Raw genomic sequence first — 14,738 nt, 5'->3', positions numbered from 1 at the left:
TAGTAGCCCTGGAGTGGGGGTGTACCCCGGCGGCTAGCCTTGCTACAGAAGGGAACAATGTTCATGAATATTCCTGAACAAACTAACATGGCAGAGGGTTCACGTAAACACCCTCGTTTAGAACCGGACGTTTCGCCTGAGGCAAAACGCCGAAAGAGTGCAGAAACCAGAAGGATTGAGATTGAGAGTAGGAAAAGCTTGCAGAAAGCTTTTTTCAAGAGCAGCATTCCAAAACCTAAGTATTTGGTTATCACTAAGGAAGAAGGTAATTTCTCGAAGGTGAATCCTTTCCTCATCGCTCGAGAAATAAACAAATGTGCTGGAGGCCCTGTTAAAGAAATAAGAAAAACTTTCACGGGACTTCATGTAGAGACTGTTAATGATATACAGTCTCAGAAGATTCTAGGACTGAAAAAAATTGGAGAACTAGCTGTACGTGTTGATCCCCACGGCACGCTCAACACCTCAACGGGTGTTGTGGTCTGTCGGGATCTTTTAAATTGTTCGGAGCAAGAGATTGTAGAGGAATTGGCAGCACAAGGAGTAATAGAGTGCCGTCGATTGAACATGAGAAGGAACGGTGAGGTCTTACCCTCAGCTTCTCATGTCCTCACTTTCAACCAGCCTACTTTGACGGAAAAGATAAAAGCAGGGATTCACCGTTTCGATGTGCGGGCATTTGTCCCACAGCCAATGAGGTGCTTTAAGTGCCAACGCTTTGGCCACACCGCTCTGCGATGCGAAAGACCGCAAATATGCGTGTGCGGTGAAGAGGTGCATGAGGGAGAGCCATGTAAAGAGCCTCCTACATGTATCAACTGCAAAGGAGCGCATTCTTGTAGATCAAGGAATTGTCCTGTCTACAAAGACGAAGTAGCTGTGCAGGAAGTAAAAACCCTGCAAAAGGTCAGCTACTTCGATGCAAAGAAGATAGTTAACGCCCGTAAGCCTAGAGCAATAACAACCTATGCTCAGGTAGAGCTGCGGCTGCCGCTCCTGTCCCTGCTCCAGTTGCTGTCGATGAAGGTCAACTCATCAGTAAACTTGCTCCGACCTTGGCTAATATGATCGAAAGAATTATTGACAATAAAATGAAACCTTTCAATAGTAAAGATCCTATAAAGCCAAAGATATTAGTACAGCCTCCTCCCGAAGATAAAACACCGAAAGCTGCTCCTAATCTGAAGAAAACGGACGCCAAAGCAGAATGCCAAGTCCGACTGAGTGAGATTCTTGATTAAAAGGAAAAAGTGATAACTACAGAGACTGTTATGGAGGCTCCGTCTGGGGTCGGCCAAGTTGCCGCCCCACAATCGGCGCCTGTAACCGGTGCCGTCCATGCCCGTCGTCGTCGGCGGCTTCGGTGGTCTCCGATACGGAGACCGGAAGCCTTACATGCGACGACCTTCTCCACGAACACGATGCTGTTAGTAGGACGGAGAAAAAAGAAAAAAAGGATAGCCGAAAGGCAAACCCAGACAATAATTTAATTAAAAATTAGCGAGTCGATTGTACAATGGAACATCAATGGATGTTTTTCAAACATCCATGAGCTCCAATGCTTGGTACATGACGTAGACCCGATTTGTATATGTCTGCAAGAAACGCATTTCCGCCGAAATGAAAATTTTAAATTAAAAGGATTCGATATATTTCGGCGAGATCAACCGCCAAATGTAAGAGCTAGAGGTGGAGTAGCTATATTAACATCGACTAGAGCTACCACCGAAGCGGTTGTTGTAAACACAAACCTACAAGCGGTCGCCGTTAGAATGAAGCGTCCGCTTCAGATCACTGTTAGCAGTATATACTTGCCGAATTTTGATTGGAATAAGGATGACATAGCAAGACTAATTTCTGAGCTTCCCCCACCTGTTTTACTGGTGGGTGACTTTAACGCTCATAATTCTCTTTGGGGATCGGATCGAGTAGATCCCCGTGGAAGAGAACTGGAAGGGTTCCTGATGAATTCAGAACTTATTATTTTAAACGACGGATCAGGAACCTTTTTCAATGCCAGAGATGGATCAACGTCCTGTATAGATCTTGCACTTATAAGCGGATCGATAGCACCGAGGTACAGCTTCCATGTCATAGACGATCTGCATGGAAGCGATCATTTCCCGGTGCAAATTGTAACTGATGTTACAAGAACAATATGTCCCATCCCTAAAAGATGGTTATTTGAAAAGGCAGACTGGACAAGCTTCACAGATAGAACGATACTCCCGGAAACAACTGGAGTTATCGGAGACGATGTCGACGCCATAACAAATGCAATAATTGAGTCGGCATCGAGATATATTCCCAAATCATCTGGGAAACTTACGAAAAAACCCGTTCCATGGTGGAACGATGAAATAAGTGAAGCTATAAAAAGAAAGAAAAGGGCGTACAACGCCTTTAGGAAGCGTCCTAGCATAGAAAATCTTGTTGCCTTTAAGAAATACAGGGCGTATGCAAAACGTCTTATGATAGACTCGAAAAAACGATCCTGGCAGCAATACGTGTCATCCATCGATAAAACTACTACTGCATCAGATGTTTGGAGGAAAGTGAAGGCGATTTGTGGGCGTAATGATTTTGCTCCCATAACTAGCCTTCAAGATGAAGATGAAATAAAAGACACTCCATATGAAATTGCAGAGCTGTTATCCAATCACTTCGAAAAGGCCAGCAAAACGGCCAACTACGAGGAAGGTTTTCGAACCAAAAAAGAAGAACTCGAAGGTCTACTAAATTTTAGAACTGAGTATAATTACTCATATAATGTACCATTTAAAATGGAAGAATTCGCGAAAGCGTTGGAAAAAGCAGGTAACACAGCTGCTGGGCCGGATGAAATCCGTTATAATATGATCAGGCAGCTGAATACCACTGCAAAACGCAGATTATTAGAACTTTATAATAAAATATGACGGGATGGAACGTACCCGCAGCAGTGGAAAAAAGCTCATGTTGTTCCAGTACCAAAGAAAAATAAAAATTTAACAGACCCCATTAGCTATCGTCCTATTTCTTTGACGTGTACTATGGGAAAAATACTGGAAAAAATGATTAATAATCGACTCTTCTGGGTTTTGGAAAAAGAAAACCTGATATCACCGTATCAAGCAGGTTTTCGGCAATACCATTCTACCACTGATCAAATGATCAGCTTAGGGGACATTATATATATAACAGCTTTATTAAAAGGAAACATTGTGTCGGAGTCTTCTTTGATCTTCAGAAGGCTTTCGATATGACCTGGCGTCATGGTATAATGCTCCAGATACATGAATGGGGCATTCGTGGCAATCTGCCTATACTGCTCAGCAACTACATGAATGACCGTACCTTCCAAGTACGCGTCAACAATGAATATTCATGTGAAAGAATCTTGGAAAATGGCATACCGCTGGGTTCGCCGTTGAGCGGTACCTTTACCATTGCCATTAATAAATTGATACTAGCCATTCCAGTAGAAATCAGCAAAAGCGTCTATGTTGATGATCTGGCAATTGTGTATGCCAGCAACAAGACTGCTATGGTGAGGTACAAATTGCAACGAGCGATCAATGCTCTAAATGAAGTTACAAAGAATAACGGATTCCAATTCTCACCAGAGAAAACGTGCTGTGTACACTTTTGTAGGAAGAGAATTCTTCATCAAAGTCCTGCGTTGACAATTGACGATAATCCAATACAATATAAAGATAGCGTAAGATATTTAGGACTAGTATTGGATCAATCCCTTACATGGGGATTACATATACAGGACTTGAGTGATAGATGCAAAAGAGCCCTAAACATTATAAAATGTTTATCGAATTTAAATTGGGGCTCAGTCAAAGAGACATTATTGAGATTGTATAAAGCACTGGTTCAATATAAACTAGACTACGGATGTATCGTATATTCATCCGCTAGAATGTCGTACTTAAGAAAGTTAGACGTAGTTCATAATAGCGGAATAAGATATGCAACAGGCGCTTTCCGCACAAGTCCGGCGGCTAGCCTGATGTATGAAGCCGGAATAATGCCACTACATTATAGAAGAGAGATCCTTTTGCTAAGGTATGCAGCAAATGTATGGGCTTTCCCTGCTCATATAAATAATAAATTGTTTACGAATCATCCTATGGCTGCATTATACGAACGTCGTGCTACCTATTCCAGACCAGCCGGAATTAGGTACCACGAATTAAGAAGTAAATATGAAATTGCCATTCCAGATACATTGGCAATTTCTACTAGAGAAATACTGCCATGGCTCTTGCCACCGGTAAATACAAATTTGGATCTCTCTGAAGGAGAAATAAAAAAGAAACCAGCAGTGATCATCCAGCAGGAATTTTTGGCAACCGTCAGTAGCTACGAAGAACATATTAGAATTTATACTGACGGTTCTAAAACCGAACATGGTGTTGGATGCTCAATATATGTAAATGAAGAAGCCCACTTTTGGAAACTGCCAGATGTGGCCAGTGTCTACACGGCAGAACTCACTGCAATTCAGCAAGCTCTTCGCTACACTGAACACTATTGCGAAGAGAGAGTGCTAATATGTTCTGATTCATTAAGTGCACTTGTCGCAATTCAGAACAAGAACATTAAGGATGTCCTAATTGTAAACATCCTGTCCATTTTATACGTTCTAAAACAACGATGACAGCGATGCGTATTTGTATGGACTCCGGAGCATGCTGGTATTACAGGTAATGAAATCGCAGACAAAGATGTCAGAAAGGCAACAGTCTGCGATGATTTGGATGCATTTCCTGTAAGAGTGGCAGATGTTAAAAACCGTCTAACAAACATAGTAGGAAACAAGTGGAACGCTGAATGGAGGAGTTTAAATTAAAATTAAACTCAGTAAAAACTTCTTCTTATAAATGGAAAAGCGACTTTAAGTTGACTCGCCGTGAACAAGTAGCGGTGACCAGACTTAGAATCGGTCACACGCGATTAAAAAATTTATATTTGTTAACTTGCGAAGTGAGACCAATGTGCGGTGTTTGTAATAAAACACTACTGACAATCAAGCATCTAATAGAAGAGTGTACCATATATGAGGACCTCAGAAAGAGGTTCCGTCTTACAAATAATATTAGTGCTGATCTGGATAATGGAAATGAAGAAAATATAGTTGCATTTCTACACGCCAGTGGACTTCTTATAAGTCTATAAAATGAATGTTTAATGCTGTGGTAAAAGATACTCTAAGCGGTAGTTTATATATATAAAGAAAGAAAGAAATGGTATTGATAAGTTTAATTTTAATTTTAATTTCATGGTCTTTTGAGAACCTTATCTCAAATTTTAATATCGGGGCCCTTTACACTCCGTAAGTGTTTGTGATTGTCCTTGTCTTTTATGTCTTAAATGTTTTGTGTAGTTTGTGCTTTTAAATAAAATGTAAGGGCCCTTTACACCCTTACATATGACGATCCAGATGGTGATAGTAGTTTCTTTTAAAGATTGTGACGAGGGCTAATGACCTTAGCAGTCGATGCCCATAAAAATTCAGATAAAAAAAATAAAAAATAATAATAATAAATGTCAATAATAATAAACAGTGGTTACATAAATACAAAATTTAAAGCAATTGTCTGGATTTATTTACAAGTAGTTAAATATTGAAAACCAGAATTTAGTCCCACTGACAAAAGATATTAGCATGACCACTAATCTTAACACTTTTAACAAGTAGCCTTATATTAACAACAATAGTACAATAGATAAGACAAGTATAAAAATCTTTCACTGCAGATACCTTTGCTGTTCACAAATAAAACTACCCTAACAGTTTATGAATGAAATTTAGTGCATTACTTCTTTCACTTATAGTCTAACAGAAACTCATCGAAACACTTCTTGTTTTCATGTACTGGAATTACTTGTGACATCACCATAATCATGTCAAACTTGTATGCAGTAGAAATTCACTCCTTCACTGACCTCCCCGCAGAATACTCTCACTTCAAACTTGTATAATACCTCCTCGCTTAGAACTCCCTCGCAGAACTGATTTCATCTTGTCTTCCCTGGAGTATTTATACTCCTTTCCTCTTGACCTGCAGGACCAGATCACAGTTGAGCACGAGAACGATCGACTGAGCCCTTTCCTTTTCACATGCATTCCTACTCTGGGTCTGGTAACTCTTCTTACGGAACAACATCTGTTTAGGTGTGTCAGCGGGAATATTACAAAGGGCGATTGTTAAACAGACCAGTTAGCTTTACTAAAACAGTTCCTCCTAGCCCCTTTCTAGATTCCTCCCATTATTATAATTTCTATTACTTTCCTCTTAAATGGCAGGGATCTGTTACCCAAGTCCGTTATACCGATCTTATTACACTATGATTGAATAAAAACATATGGCATTTGTATCTACTATTCTGAAAGTTCTTGTACTAATTGTAACCTTAATTGTTTCTAATATGGGTGAAATACTGAAGATATAACAGTACATCAACTCTGTGAAAAAATGATATGAAACCAATTCATTTCACTTTCTTTAATAAGCCTGGAATGGGCTGCTTACTACTTATTAAAACAAAGCATTATCTAACAACAGGACTACTGTAAATACAAATTACAGAAAAAAATATCAAAAAATATCACCAAATACAAGATATGCATCTGAAAATAACATCAAATATAGAAAAAAAAATAACAGCTGATGATTTTTTTTGGAACATTTATTGTAAATGTGTTAGTGAGCCTATTAGATTAGTCATGGAATTAATTATAGATTTCATTCTATTAAATCACAATTAATGGGTTTTTAATGTAATGGATTCTCTTTGTATTTAAAATCCACCACCTTTAAAGTTGATGGTGGGTTTTGATCGCAAGAGAAGACAGAAAAATTACAAATAATTACACTTTCTTAAACAAATTGGATTTAGTTATTTGAATTTTGTTGGAAATGTTTCAAATAATTTTTCCAAATTGTTTTCATTCTTGAAAATACTACAAAATATTGATACACTGAATGAATGAGGTTTGGACTTTAAAAATCAGCAATACTAAACAAACGTATTAAACAAAAGCAAAAATGAAATACTTAGTACATTAAATGACATGCTAATGAAATACTTAGTACATTAAATGACATGCTAATGATATATGTTAACTGTATGAAGAGGAAAAACACAATAAATAAACTAAATTAAATTTTTTCATAATTCAAAAATAGTCTTTTTTAATTTTAGAAATTTTAACCTTTTCAGTTTTAATTTCATTTATAAATTTGTCTTTTCATAAATTACTAATATCTCTTTGTGAAATATATTTGCATTACTATAAAACATCAATTTTGTTTTCTTAAATTATTAAAATAGCTATTAACAGATTACATATTATAATTTTCTACATTTGTTCTACATTTGAGAAGTTCACAATTGAGATTCAAGAATCTTTTTTAAAATAGACATAGCAAGGTGGGCCTCCTCTATGAATCATGAGACCTTGCCGTTGGTGAGGGGGCTTGAGTGCTCAGGGATACAGAGTAGCTGGACCGAAGGTGCAACCATATCGGAGAGGTATCTGTTGAGAGCCAGACTAAGGAATGATTCCTGAAAGAGGGCAGCAGCTCTTTCAGTAGTTGTTAGGGGCATGAGTCAGGACGACTTAAACGGCCGTATCAACATCACTCAGTCCTCTGAGTACTGCGCAGCTGAAAGCAATGGAAAACTACAGCTGTTTTTTTTTTTCCAAGAAAATGTGGCTCTGCATTTTCAAAAGCAATAATGGAGGCGCCTTCCTTGGTAAAATATTCCGGAGGTAAAATAGTCCCCCGTTCGGATCTCCGGGTGGGGACTGCTAAGGAAGGGGTCACCAGAAAAGTAAAAAATAACATTCTACGAGTCGGAGCGTGGAATGTTAGAAGCTTAAAAAAGGTTGGTAGGCTAGAGAATTTAAAAAGGGAAATGGATAGGGTAAACGTGGATATAGTAGGAATTAGTGAGGTTCGGTGGGAAGAGGAAGGCGACTTTTGGTCGGGTGACTTTAGAGTAATTAACTCAGCGTCAAATAATGGGCAGGCAGGAGTAGGTTTCGTGATGAACAAGAAAATAGGGAGGAGAGTGGAGTATTTCAAGACGCATAGCGATAGAGTCATTGTAATAAGGATAAATTCAAAACCTAAACCGACAACGATTGTTAACGTCTATATGCCTACAAGCGCCCATGATGATGATGAGATAGAATGTGTATACGAAGAGATTGATGAAGCAATTAAACACGTAAAAGGAGATGAAAATTTAATAATAGTTGGAGATTGGAATGCAAGCATTGGAAAAGGCAAGGAAGGAAATATAGTGGGTGAATACGGGCTGGGCAAAAGGAATGAAAGAGGGGACCGACTTATAGAGTTTTGCACGAAGTATAATTTAGTAATTGCCAACACCCAATTTAAAAATCATAATAGAAGAATATACACTTGGAAAAAGCCAGGCGATACTGCAAGGTATCAGATAGATTATATCATGGTTAAGCAAAGATTTAGAAATCAACTCGTGGACTGCAAAACTTACCCTGGAGCAGACATTGATAGCGACCATAATTTGGTGATAATGAAATGTAGATTGGGGTTTAAAAACCTGAAGAAAAGGTGTCAGATGAATCGGTGCAATTTAGAGAAGCTTGAGGAAGAGGAGGTAAAGAAGATTTTTGAGGAGGACATCGCTAAAGGTCTGAGTAAAAAAGATAAGATAGAAAATGTAGAAGAAGAATGGGAGAATGTTAAAAAGGAAATTCTTAAATCAGCAGAAGCGAACTTAGGCGGAATAAAGAGAACTGGTAGAAAACCTTGGGTTTCAGACGATATATTGCAGCTGATGGATGAACGTAGAAAATATAAGAATGCTAGTGATGAAGAAAGTAAAAGGAACTATCGGCAATTAAGAAATGCTATAAACAGGAAGTGCAAACTGGCGAAAGAAGAGTGGATTAAAGAAAAGTGTTCAGAAGTGGAAAGAGAAATGAACATTGGTAAAATAGACGGAGCATACAGGAAAGTTAAGGAAAATTTTGGGGTACATAAATTAAAATCTAATAATGTGTTAAACAAAGATGGTACACCTATATATAATACGAAAGGTAAAGTCGATAGATGGGTGGAATATATTGAAGAGTTATACGGAGGAAATGAATTAGAAAATGGTTTTATAGAGGAAGAAGAGGAAGTTGAGGAGGATGAAATGGGAGAAACAATACTGAGATCTGAATTTAAGAGAGCATTAAAAGATTTAAATGGCAGAAAGGCTCCTGGAATAGACGGAATACCTGTAGAATTACTGCGCAGTGCAGTGAAGGAGGCGATTGATAGATTATACAAACTGGTGTGTAATATTTATGAAAAAGGGGAATTTCCGTCAGACTTCAAAAAAAGTGTTATAGTAATGATACCAAAGAAATCAGCGGCAGATAAATGTGAAGAATACAGAACAATTAGTTTAACTAGTCATGCATCAAAAATCTTAACTAGAATTCTATACAGAAGAATTGAGAGGAGAGTGGAGGAAGTGTTAGGAGAAGACCAATTTGGTTTCAGGAAAAGTATAGGGACAAGGGAAGCAATTTTAGGCCTCAGATTAATAGTAGAAGGAAGATTAAAGAAAAACAAACCAACATACTTGGCGTTTATAGACCTAGAAAAGGCATTCGATAACGTAGACTGGAATAAAATGTTCAGCATTTTAAAAAAATTAGGGTTCAAATACAGAGATAGAAGAACAATTGCTAACATGTACAGGAACCAAACAGCAACAGTAGCAATTGAAGAACATAAGAAAGAAGCCATAATAAGAAAGGGAGTCCGACAAGGATGTTCTCTATCTCCGTTACTTTTTAATCTTTACATGGAACTAGCAGTTAATGATGTTAAAGAACAATTTAGATTCGGAGTAACAGTACAAGGTGAAAAGATAAAGATGCTACGATTTGCTGATGATATAGTAATTCTAGCCGAGAATAAAAAGGATTTAGAAGAAACAATGAACGGCATAGATGAAGTCCTACGCAAGAACTATCGCATGAAAATAAACAAGAACAAAACAAAAGTAATGAAATGTAGTAGAAATAACAAAGATGGACCACTGAATGTGAAAATAGGAGGAGTAAAGATTATGGAGGTAGAAGAATTTTGTTATTTGGGAAGTAGAATTACTAAAGATGGACGAAGCAGGAGCGATATAAAATGCCGAATAGCACAAGCTAAACGAGCCTTCAGTAAGAAATATAAGTTGTTTACATCAAAAATTAATTTAAATGTCAGGAAAAGATTTTTGAAAGTGTATGTTTGGAGTGTCGCTTTATATGGAAGTGAAACTTGGACAATCGGAGTATCTGAGAAGAAAAGGTTAGAAGCTTTTGAAATGTGGTGCTATAGGAGAATGTTAAAAATCAGATGGGTGGATAAAGTGACAAATGAGGAGGTATTGCGGCAAATAGATGAAGAAAGAAGCATTTGGAAAAATATAGGTAAAAGAAGAGACAGACTTATAGGCCACATACTAAGGCATCCTGGAATAGTCGCTTTAATTTTGGAAGGACAGGTAGAAGGGAAAAATTGTGTAGGCAGGCCACGTTTGGAATATGTAAAACAAATTGTTAGGGATGTAGGATGTAGAGGGTATACTGAAATGAAACGACTAGCACTAGATAGGGAATCTTGGAGAGCTGCATCAAACCAGTCAAATGACTGAAGACAAAAAAAAAAGCAAGGTGGGGGAAATCAGATTACTCAGTTGTACAGAGCCTGTCATTGTATACATTTTTATGGTTACACACATTAAGATTCTGTTTTCTTTGAATTTAACTGAAAACACTGTAAACACATTAACATTATATTTTATGATGTTTTAAGTTTAAAATAAAACATGCCAAGAACAAATGGTAAACTAATTAATTAGATAAACTTACCCATAATATGGAAGAGACCAACAAAACTCCAAATACTTTCGTTGAAGCTTACGATCAGATGTGTTAGCAGGTATTCGTTTAAACTGCTCTAATAATCTAACTTCTGGAGAATTTTTGCCACTAAGGTGAAACCAGGATGTCCAAACACCTCTTCTCATGTGCACTGGAAGAAAATTGCTATGCTGATCCCTGTTAAAATAAAATATAGCACAATTTTTTTCACTTTTCAGAGCACAAAAGATATCAGTTTTATTAAACATACACAAAAAAATACAATCTCATGTTTATTAAATTACTTTATTTTTTTTACAAATATTCATTTAAAGTTAATAAACTGTTTATGCATAGAAAAATATCCACTTCTTTTTATGAGATCTGCAATATGATGAAACCACATGAAAATGTGCATCTTATTAGGTACTCCATTATTCACAAACTTGACTGTTTGTGTTAATTTGGGATGAGGTTTACAGTACAGTTTACTTTTAATGTAACGTAAAAGCCTTTTAATGTAACGTAAATTTTTTTTTTTTTTTAAATTAATTTTTAAAAGAATAAAATGATGTACATCTATGGGGATTTTAAATTGGTAATTGTTTTCTGTTCACTTCATGAATGAATTACCCGTATAATGAATAATATTATCTAAATTATTTGTTTGTCTGCACATTAGCCTTAATTTTTTTCTTCAACTCATCTGTAAGATCTCAAAGATTTGCAGATTTGCATAAAAAATCACACACGCATGCATGCACACACATTTTGTACAAAGGAATATATAAGAGATCTTGAATTATAAAGTACTCTCCAAAAGCATAATAGATTGAATTTGAATGGAGCTTGGAAAGATGGTAAAATAAAAAGTAAATGTTCGGGTAAAATCCAACAACTAAAGTAATGTGTGTGTATATGTGTGTGTGTGTGCGCGCTTTATTTTAAGTGAGTGTGTAAATTTATAAAATTTATTAAAACAAACATTGAACTAGATATAGCATAAAAAGAGTTAAGAACATTAAACTACCCAAAGGTCTTTCAAAAAGTACTTTTGTCATAAATCATATACTTCACAAAGAAGTACAACAAATTATCATGTTAAAGATCTTCTTAAATAATTTGGTAATACTACAACCTACTATGACAGATAATGAATAGTTTAATTGTCAGTAATATATATTCAGTTACTTAAGGTGCACTAAATAATTCGGTCAACGTTTACCTGGATTTACAAAATCAAATGTAATGTAACCTCATATATGTAGCTAAACCATCTGATCTTATAATAATAATAGTTTTCAGAGCACTTTAACTATAAAAATGGTGTTGGAAAATTTTCAAGTGTGTCGATTATATGATAAAAAATAAACACTTAATAACTAGCAGAAAAAAATATTGAAATCACAGAATAAAATTATGATAAAACATGAAATAATAATAAAAAGTTTTAGAAACATTTTTATATTAAAAAATTAATTTTCTTTAATAAATAAACAGAAATTTTTGAGAACAGTAAATTGCAAATATTGGCTGAATGATTATAAGCATATATTATTAAAGATGAAATTATTCCATTACCTGCCATAGTAGGGGATAAGAAACTATAATCACTGACAATATCAGTTTGCTTGACATTTAAGATTTTTAATTAAACCCTTTAAACATGGAAAGTGCCACACACCCTTCTTTCCTGGGATCATTCTTTATTTGAAAATTATTTTATTACTATCACCCATCTTCAAGGAACATTTATCTGAACATAAAAATTAAATGTGTTTGCAAACTTCATGGAAAAATATTTTCAAATTTCAAAGCTATATTTTTGACTTTTACAGCCAACAGGATTCAAAATTGCAGTTTAACAAAATATTGACTTAAAATCATGTTTTTATATACACAAAACATCTGACATACTGCATTATAAATATATTTGTAAATTTTAATCAATTGGTTTTAAAATTTATAAAATGTACTTCAATTTTACCAAAACTTTGTTTTTAGTGAAAATCTGAATGTTGAGGGTTGTATCTGAGCTTCAGTGTTAATGCCTAGTTATTTAAAAATTGGAAAAAAATGACTATGCATTATAAACCCTTTTGAAACAGCAAGGTTTCAAAAATAAATTCTATTACAGATTTTAACAAAATAAATGATAAAAGTAAATCACTAAATAACATAAAATTTATTTAGAAAGTGGTTATTATTATCAATATAATAATCACTATTTTTTTTTTTTTTTTTTTTTTTTGAGGTTTTTAGGGGCATCGACTACTTTGGTCATTAGCCCCATCCCTCTTCAAAAAATAAAAAAATGGTTCAATATTTCACATTTTCATGTGTCAAAAAAAAATGATCAAAATTTTACTTTTCTTATAACTTCTGATCCAATAAAATTACTTTCTAGGCTTTCCTTTCGGCCATCCTTTTTTACGTTTCTCCATTCTTCTGATGGCCTCAACCTCTGATGACAGCGTATCTGAGGCCTCAGACATGGCATCGTCTTCCTCTATTTCGGATGCCAGTGACGTTCTTCGGCTGACGTCAGTTGATGAAACTTTTGCCGGTGCTGTTAGCATCTTTGCTAAAGAATCTAAATTAATGTGCGATGATGTCTCCGCGACGGATGAGCCGGGCTCTATCTCTACTGCAGTACTGGGTCCAGCTGAAATAGATGCTCTCACCGAAGCTGATCTTTGCGCTTTTGGAGGCTCTATTGGTACAGGTTTTATTTCATCTGCGCCTGGTGCTTTTTCTATAATAACTTGTACCTCCATTTCCGCAGATTCAGGTTTTCTTGTCACAATTTCTTTAGATTTGTGACTACACGACGGAGCGATCTGTTTCTCTATTATATTATATTTCTCTATTATAATCACTATTATATTCTAAATTCATCACTATTATCACTTGTCATAATGAATCAGCAGCAAATATCAGAGTACAGTTTACAAAATATTATTTGACACATCAAGACATTACAATAGTCAGTAAAAAATTAATAAAAAAGTAATTGTTAATAAAATAAATAAAACTGTAAAAAAAGTAAAGTAACATATAAAGTGATTCAATAACACAATGAAAAGCTGTAGTGTACCGAAAGATCAATGACAAGAAGTACGTACATATGGCCTACTGTACTTTTGAGATTATAAGTTTATAGTTCTACAAAGAGTAAAACTTCATTACCAATAGTAACATAAAATGAGTTAAAAATAGTATATTCCCTGTTTTATTTGTTTTCAGATAAGATAACAAATTGTGTTCAATTATGGTTTCCTTAAGTAGACAATTAAATAGATGGCAATAATCTTAATTTTGATATATATTCCAAGAAAGCATTTATCTAACAAGATGAGTTGTATTGTAAGGAATATAAGAAATATTTGTTTTAAAATAATCTAAGTTAGAAATCTTTTTCTCTTTATGTGAAAAAAATCATTTTTTTCAGTCACCTATCTTCTCAAAAAATCTGTTTTTCATTTTACCATATAATATTTGAAAAAAAAAAACATTTTTTACGTAAAAAAAATTATATTATTTACATAATTATAATGACAAAAATATAGGAGATAAATGAAGGATTGAAGAGATAAAACTTTACTGTCACATTATTAATGCTAAATACTGCATTTAAAGTGAATGGACTTTTACTAAAGCTGATAAGTAAATACTTTCTATTTGAGTAATAGCATTTCAGTATTTCTGTGCGGTTCCTGTATTTACGACTGTTTATAACAACATTCCTTTGCTTTTGCCTTTCTTCCCTTCTGAATTTCTCAGATGTTCTTTTCCTTTTCTATCATGTTTCTTCAGTATTTTGTCTTTCTTCATT

At 35.1% G+C, this 14,738-nt stretch overlaps 1 protein-coding gene across 10 annotated transcripts in view; it reads right to left on the bottom strand.

Annotated features, from left to right (window-relative positions):
- Positions 1–14,738, bottom strand: part of Bili (FERM domain-containing protein 8 Bili) — a 104,706-nt gene that overhangs the window by 43,770 nt on the left and 46,198 nt on the right. For all 10 annotated transcript variants that reach the window (XR_012754805.1, XR_012754812.1, XR_012754799.1 and 7 more), the window contains one exon: positions 10,913–11,101. Coding sequence is in view for 3 of the 10 variants with exons in the window: in XM_075354602.1 (XP_075210717.1) it covers positions 10,913–11,101 (189 nt within the window). In the remaining 7 variants the exon portion in view is untranslated. The remainder of the gene's footprint in view (positions 1–10,912; positions 11,102–14,738) is intronic.

Source organism: Lycorma delicatula, chromosome 1, assembly GCF_047948215.1.
Source record: "Lycorma delicatula isolate Av1 chromosome 1, ASM4794821v1, whole genome shotgun sequence".
Lineage (NCBI taxonomy): Eukaryota > Metazoa > Arthropoda > Insecta > Hemiptera > Fulgoridae > Lycorma > Lycorma delicatula.
Note: the sequence above shows the minus strand (reverse complement) of the source record. Positions and strands in the feature narration are given on the sequence as shown.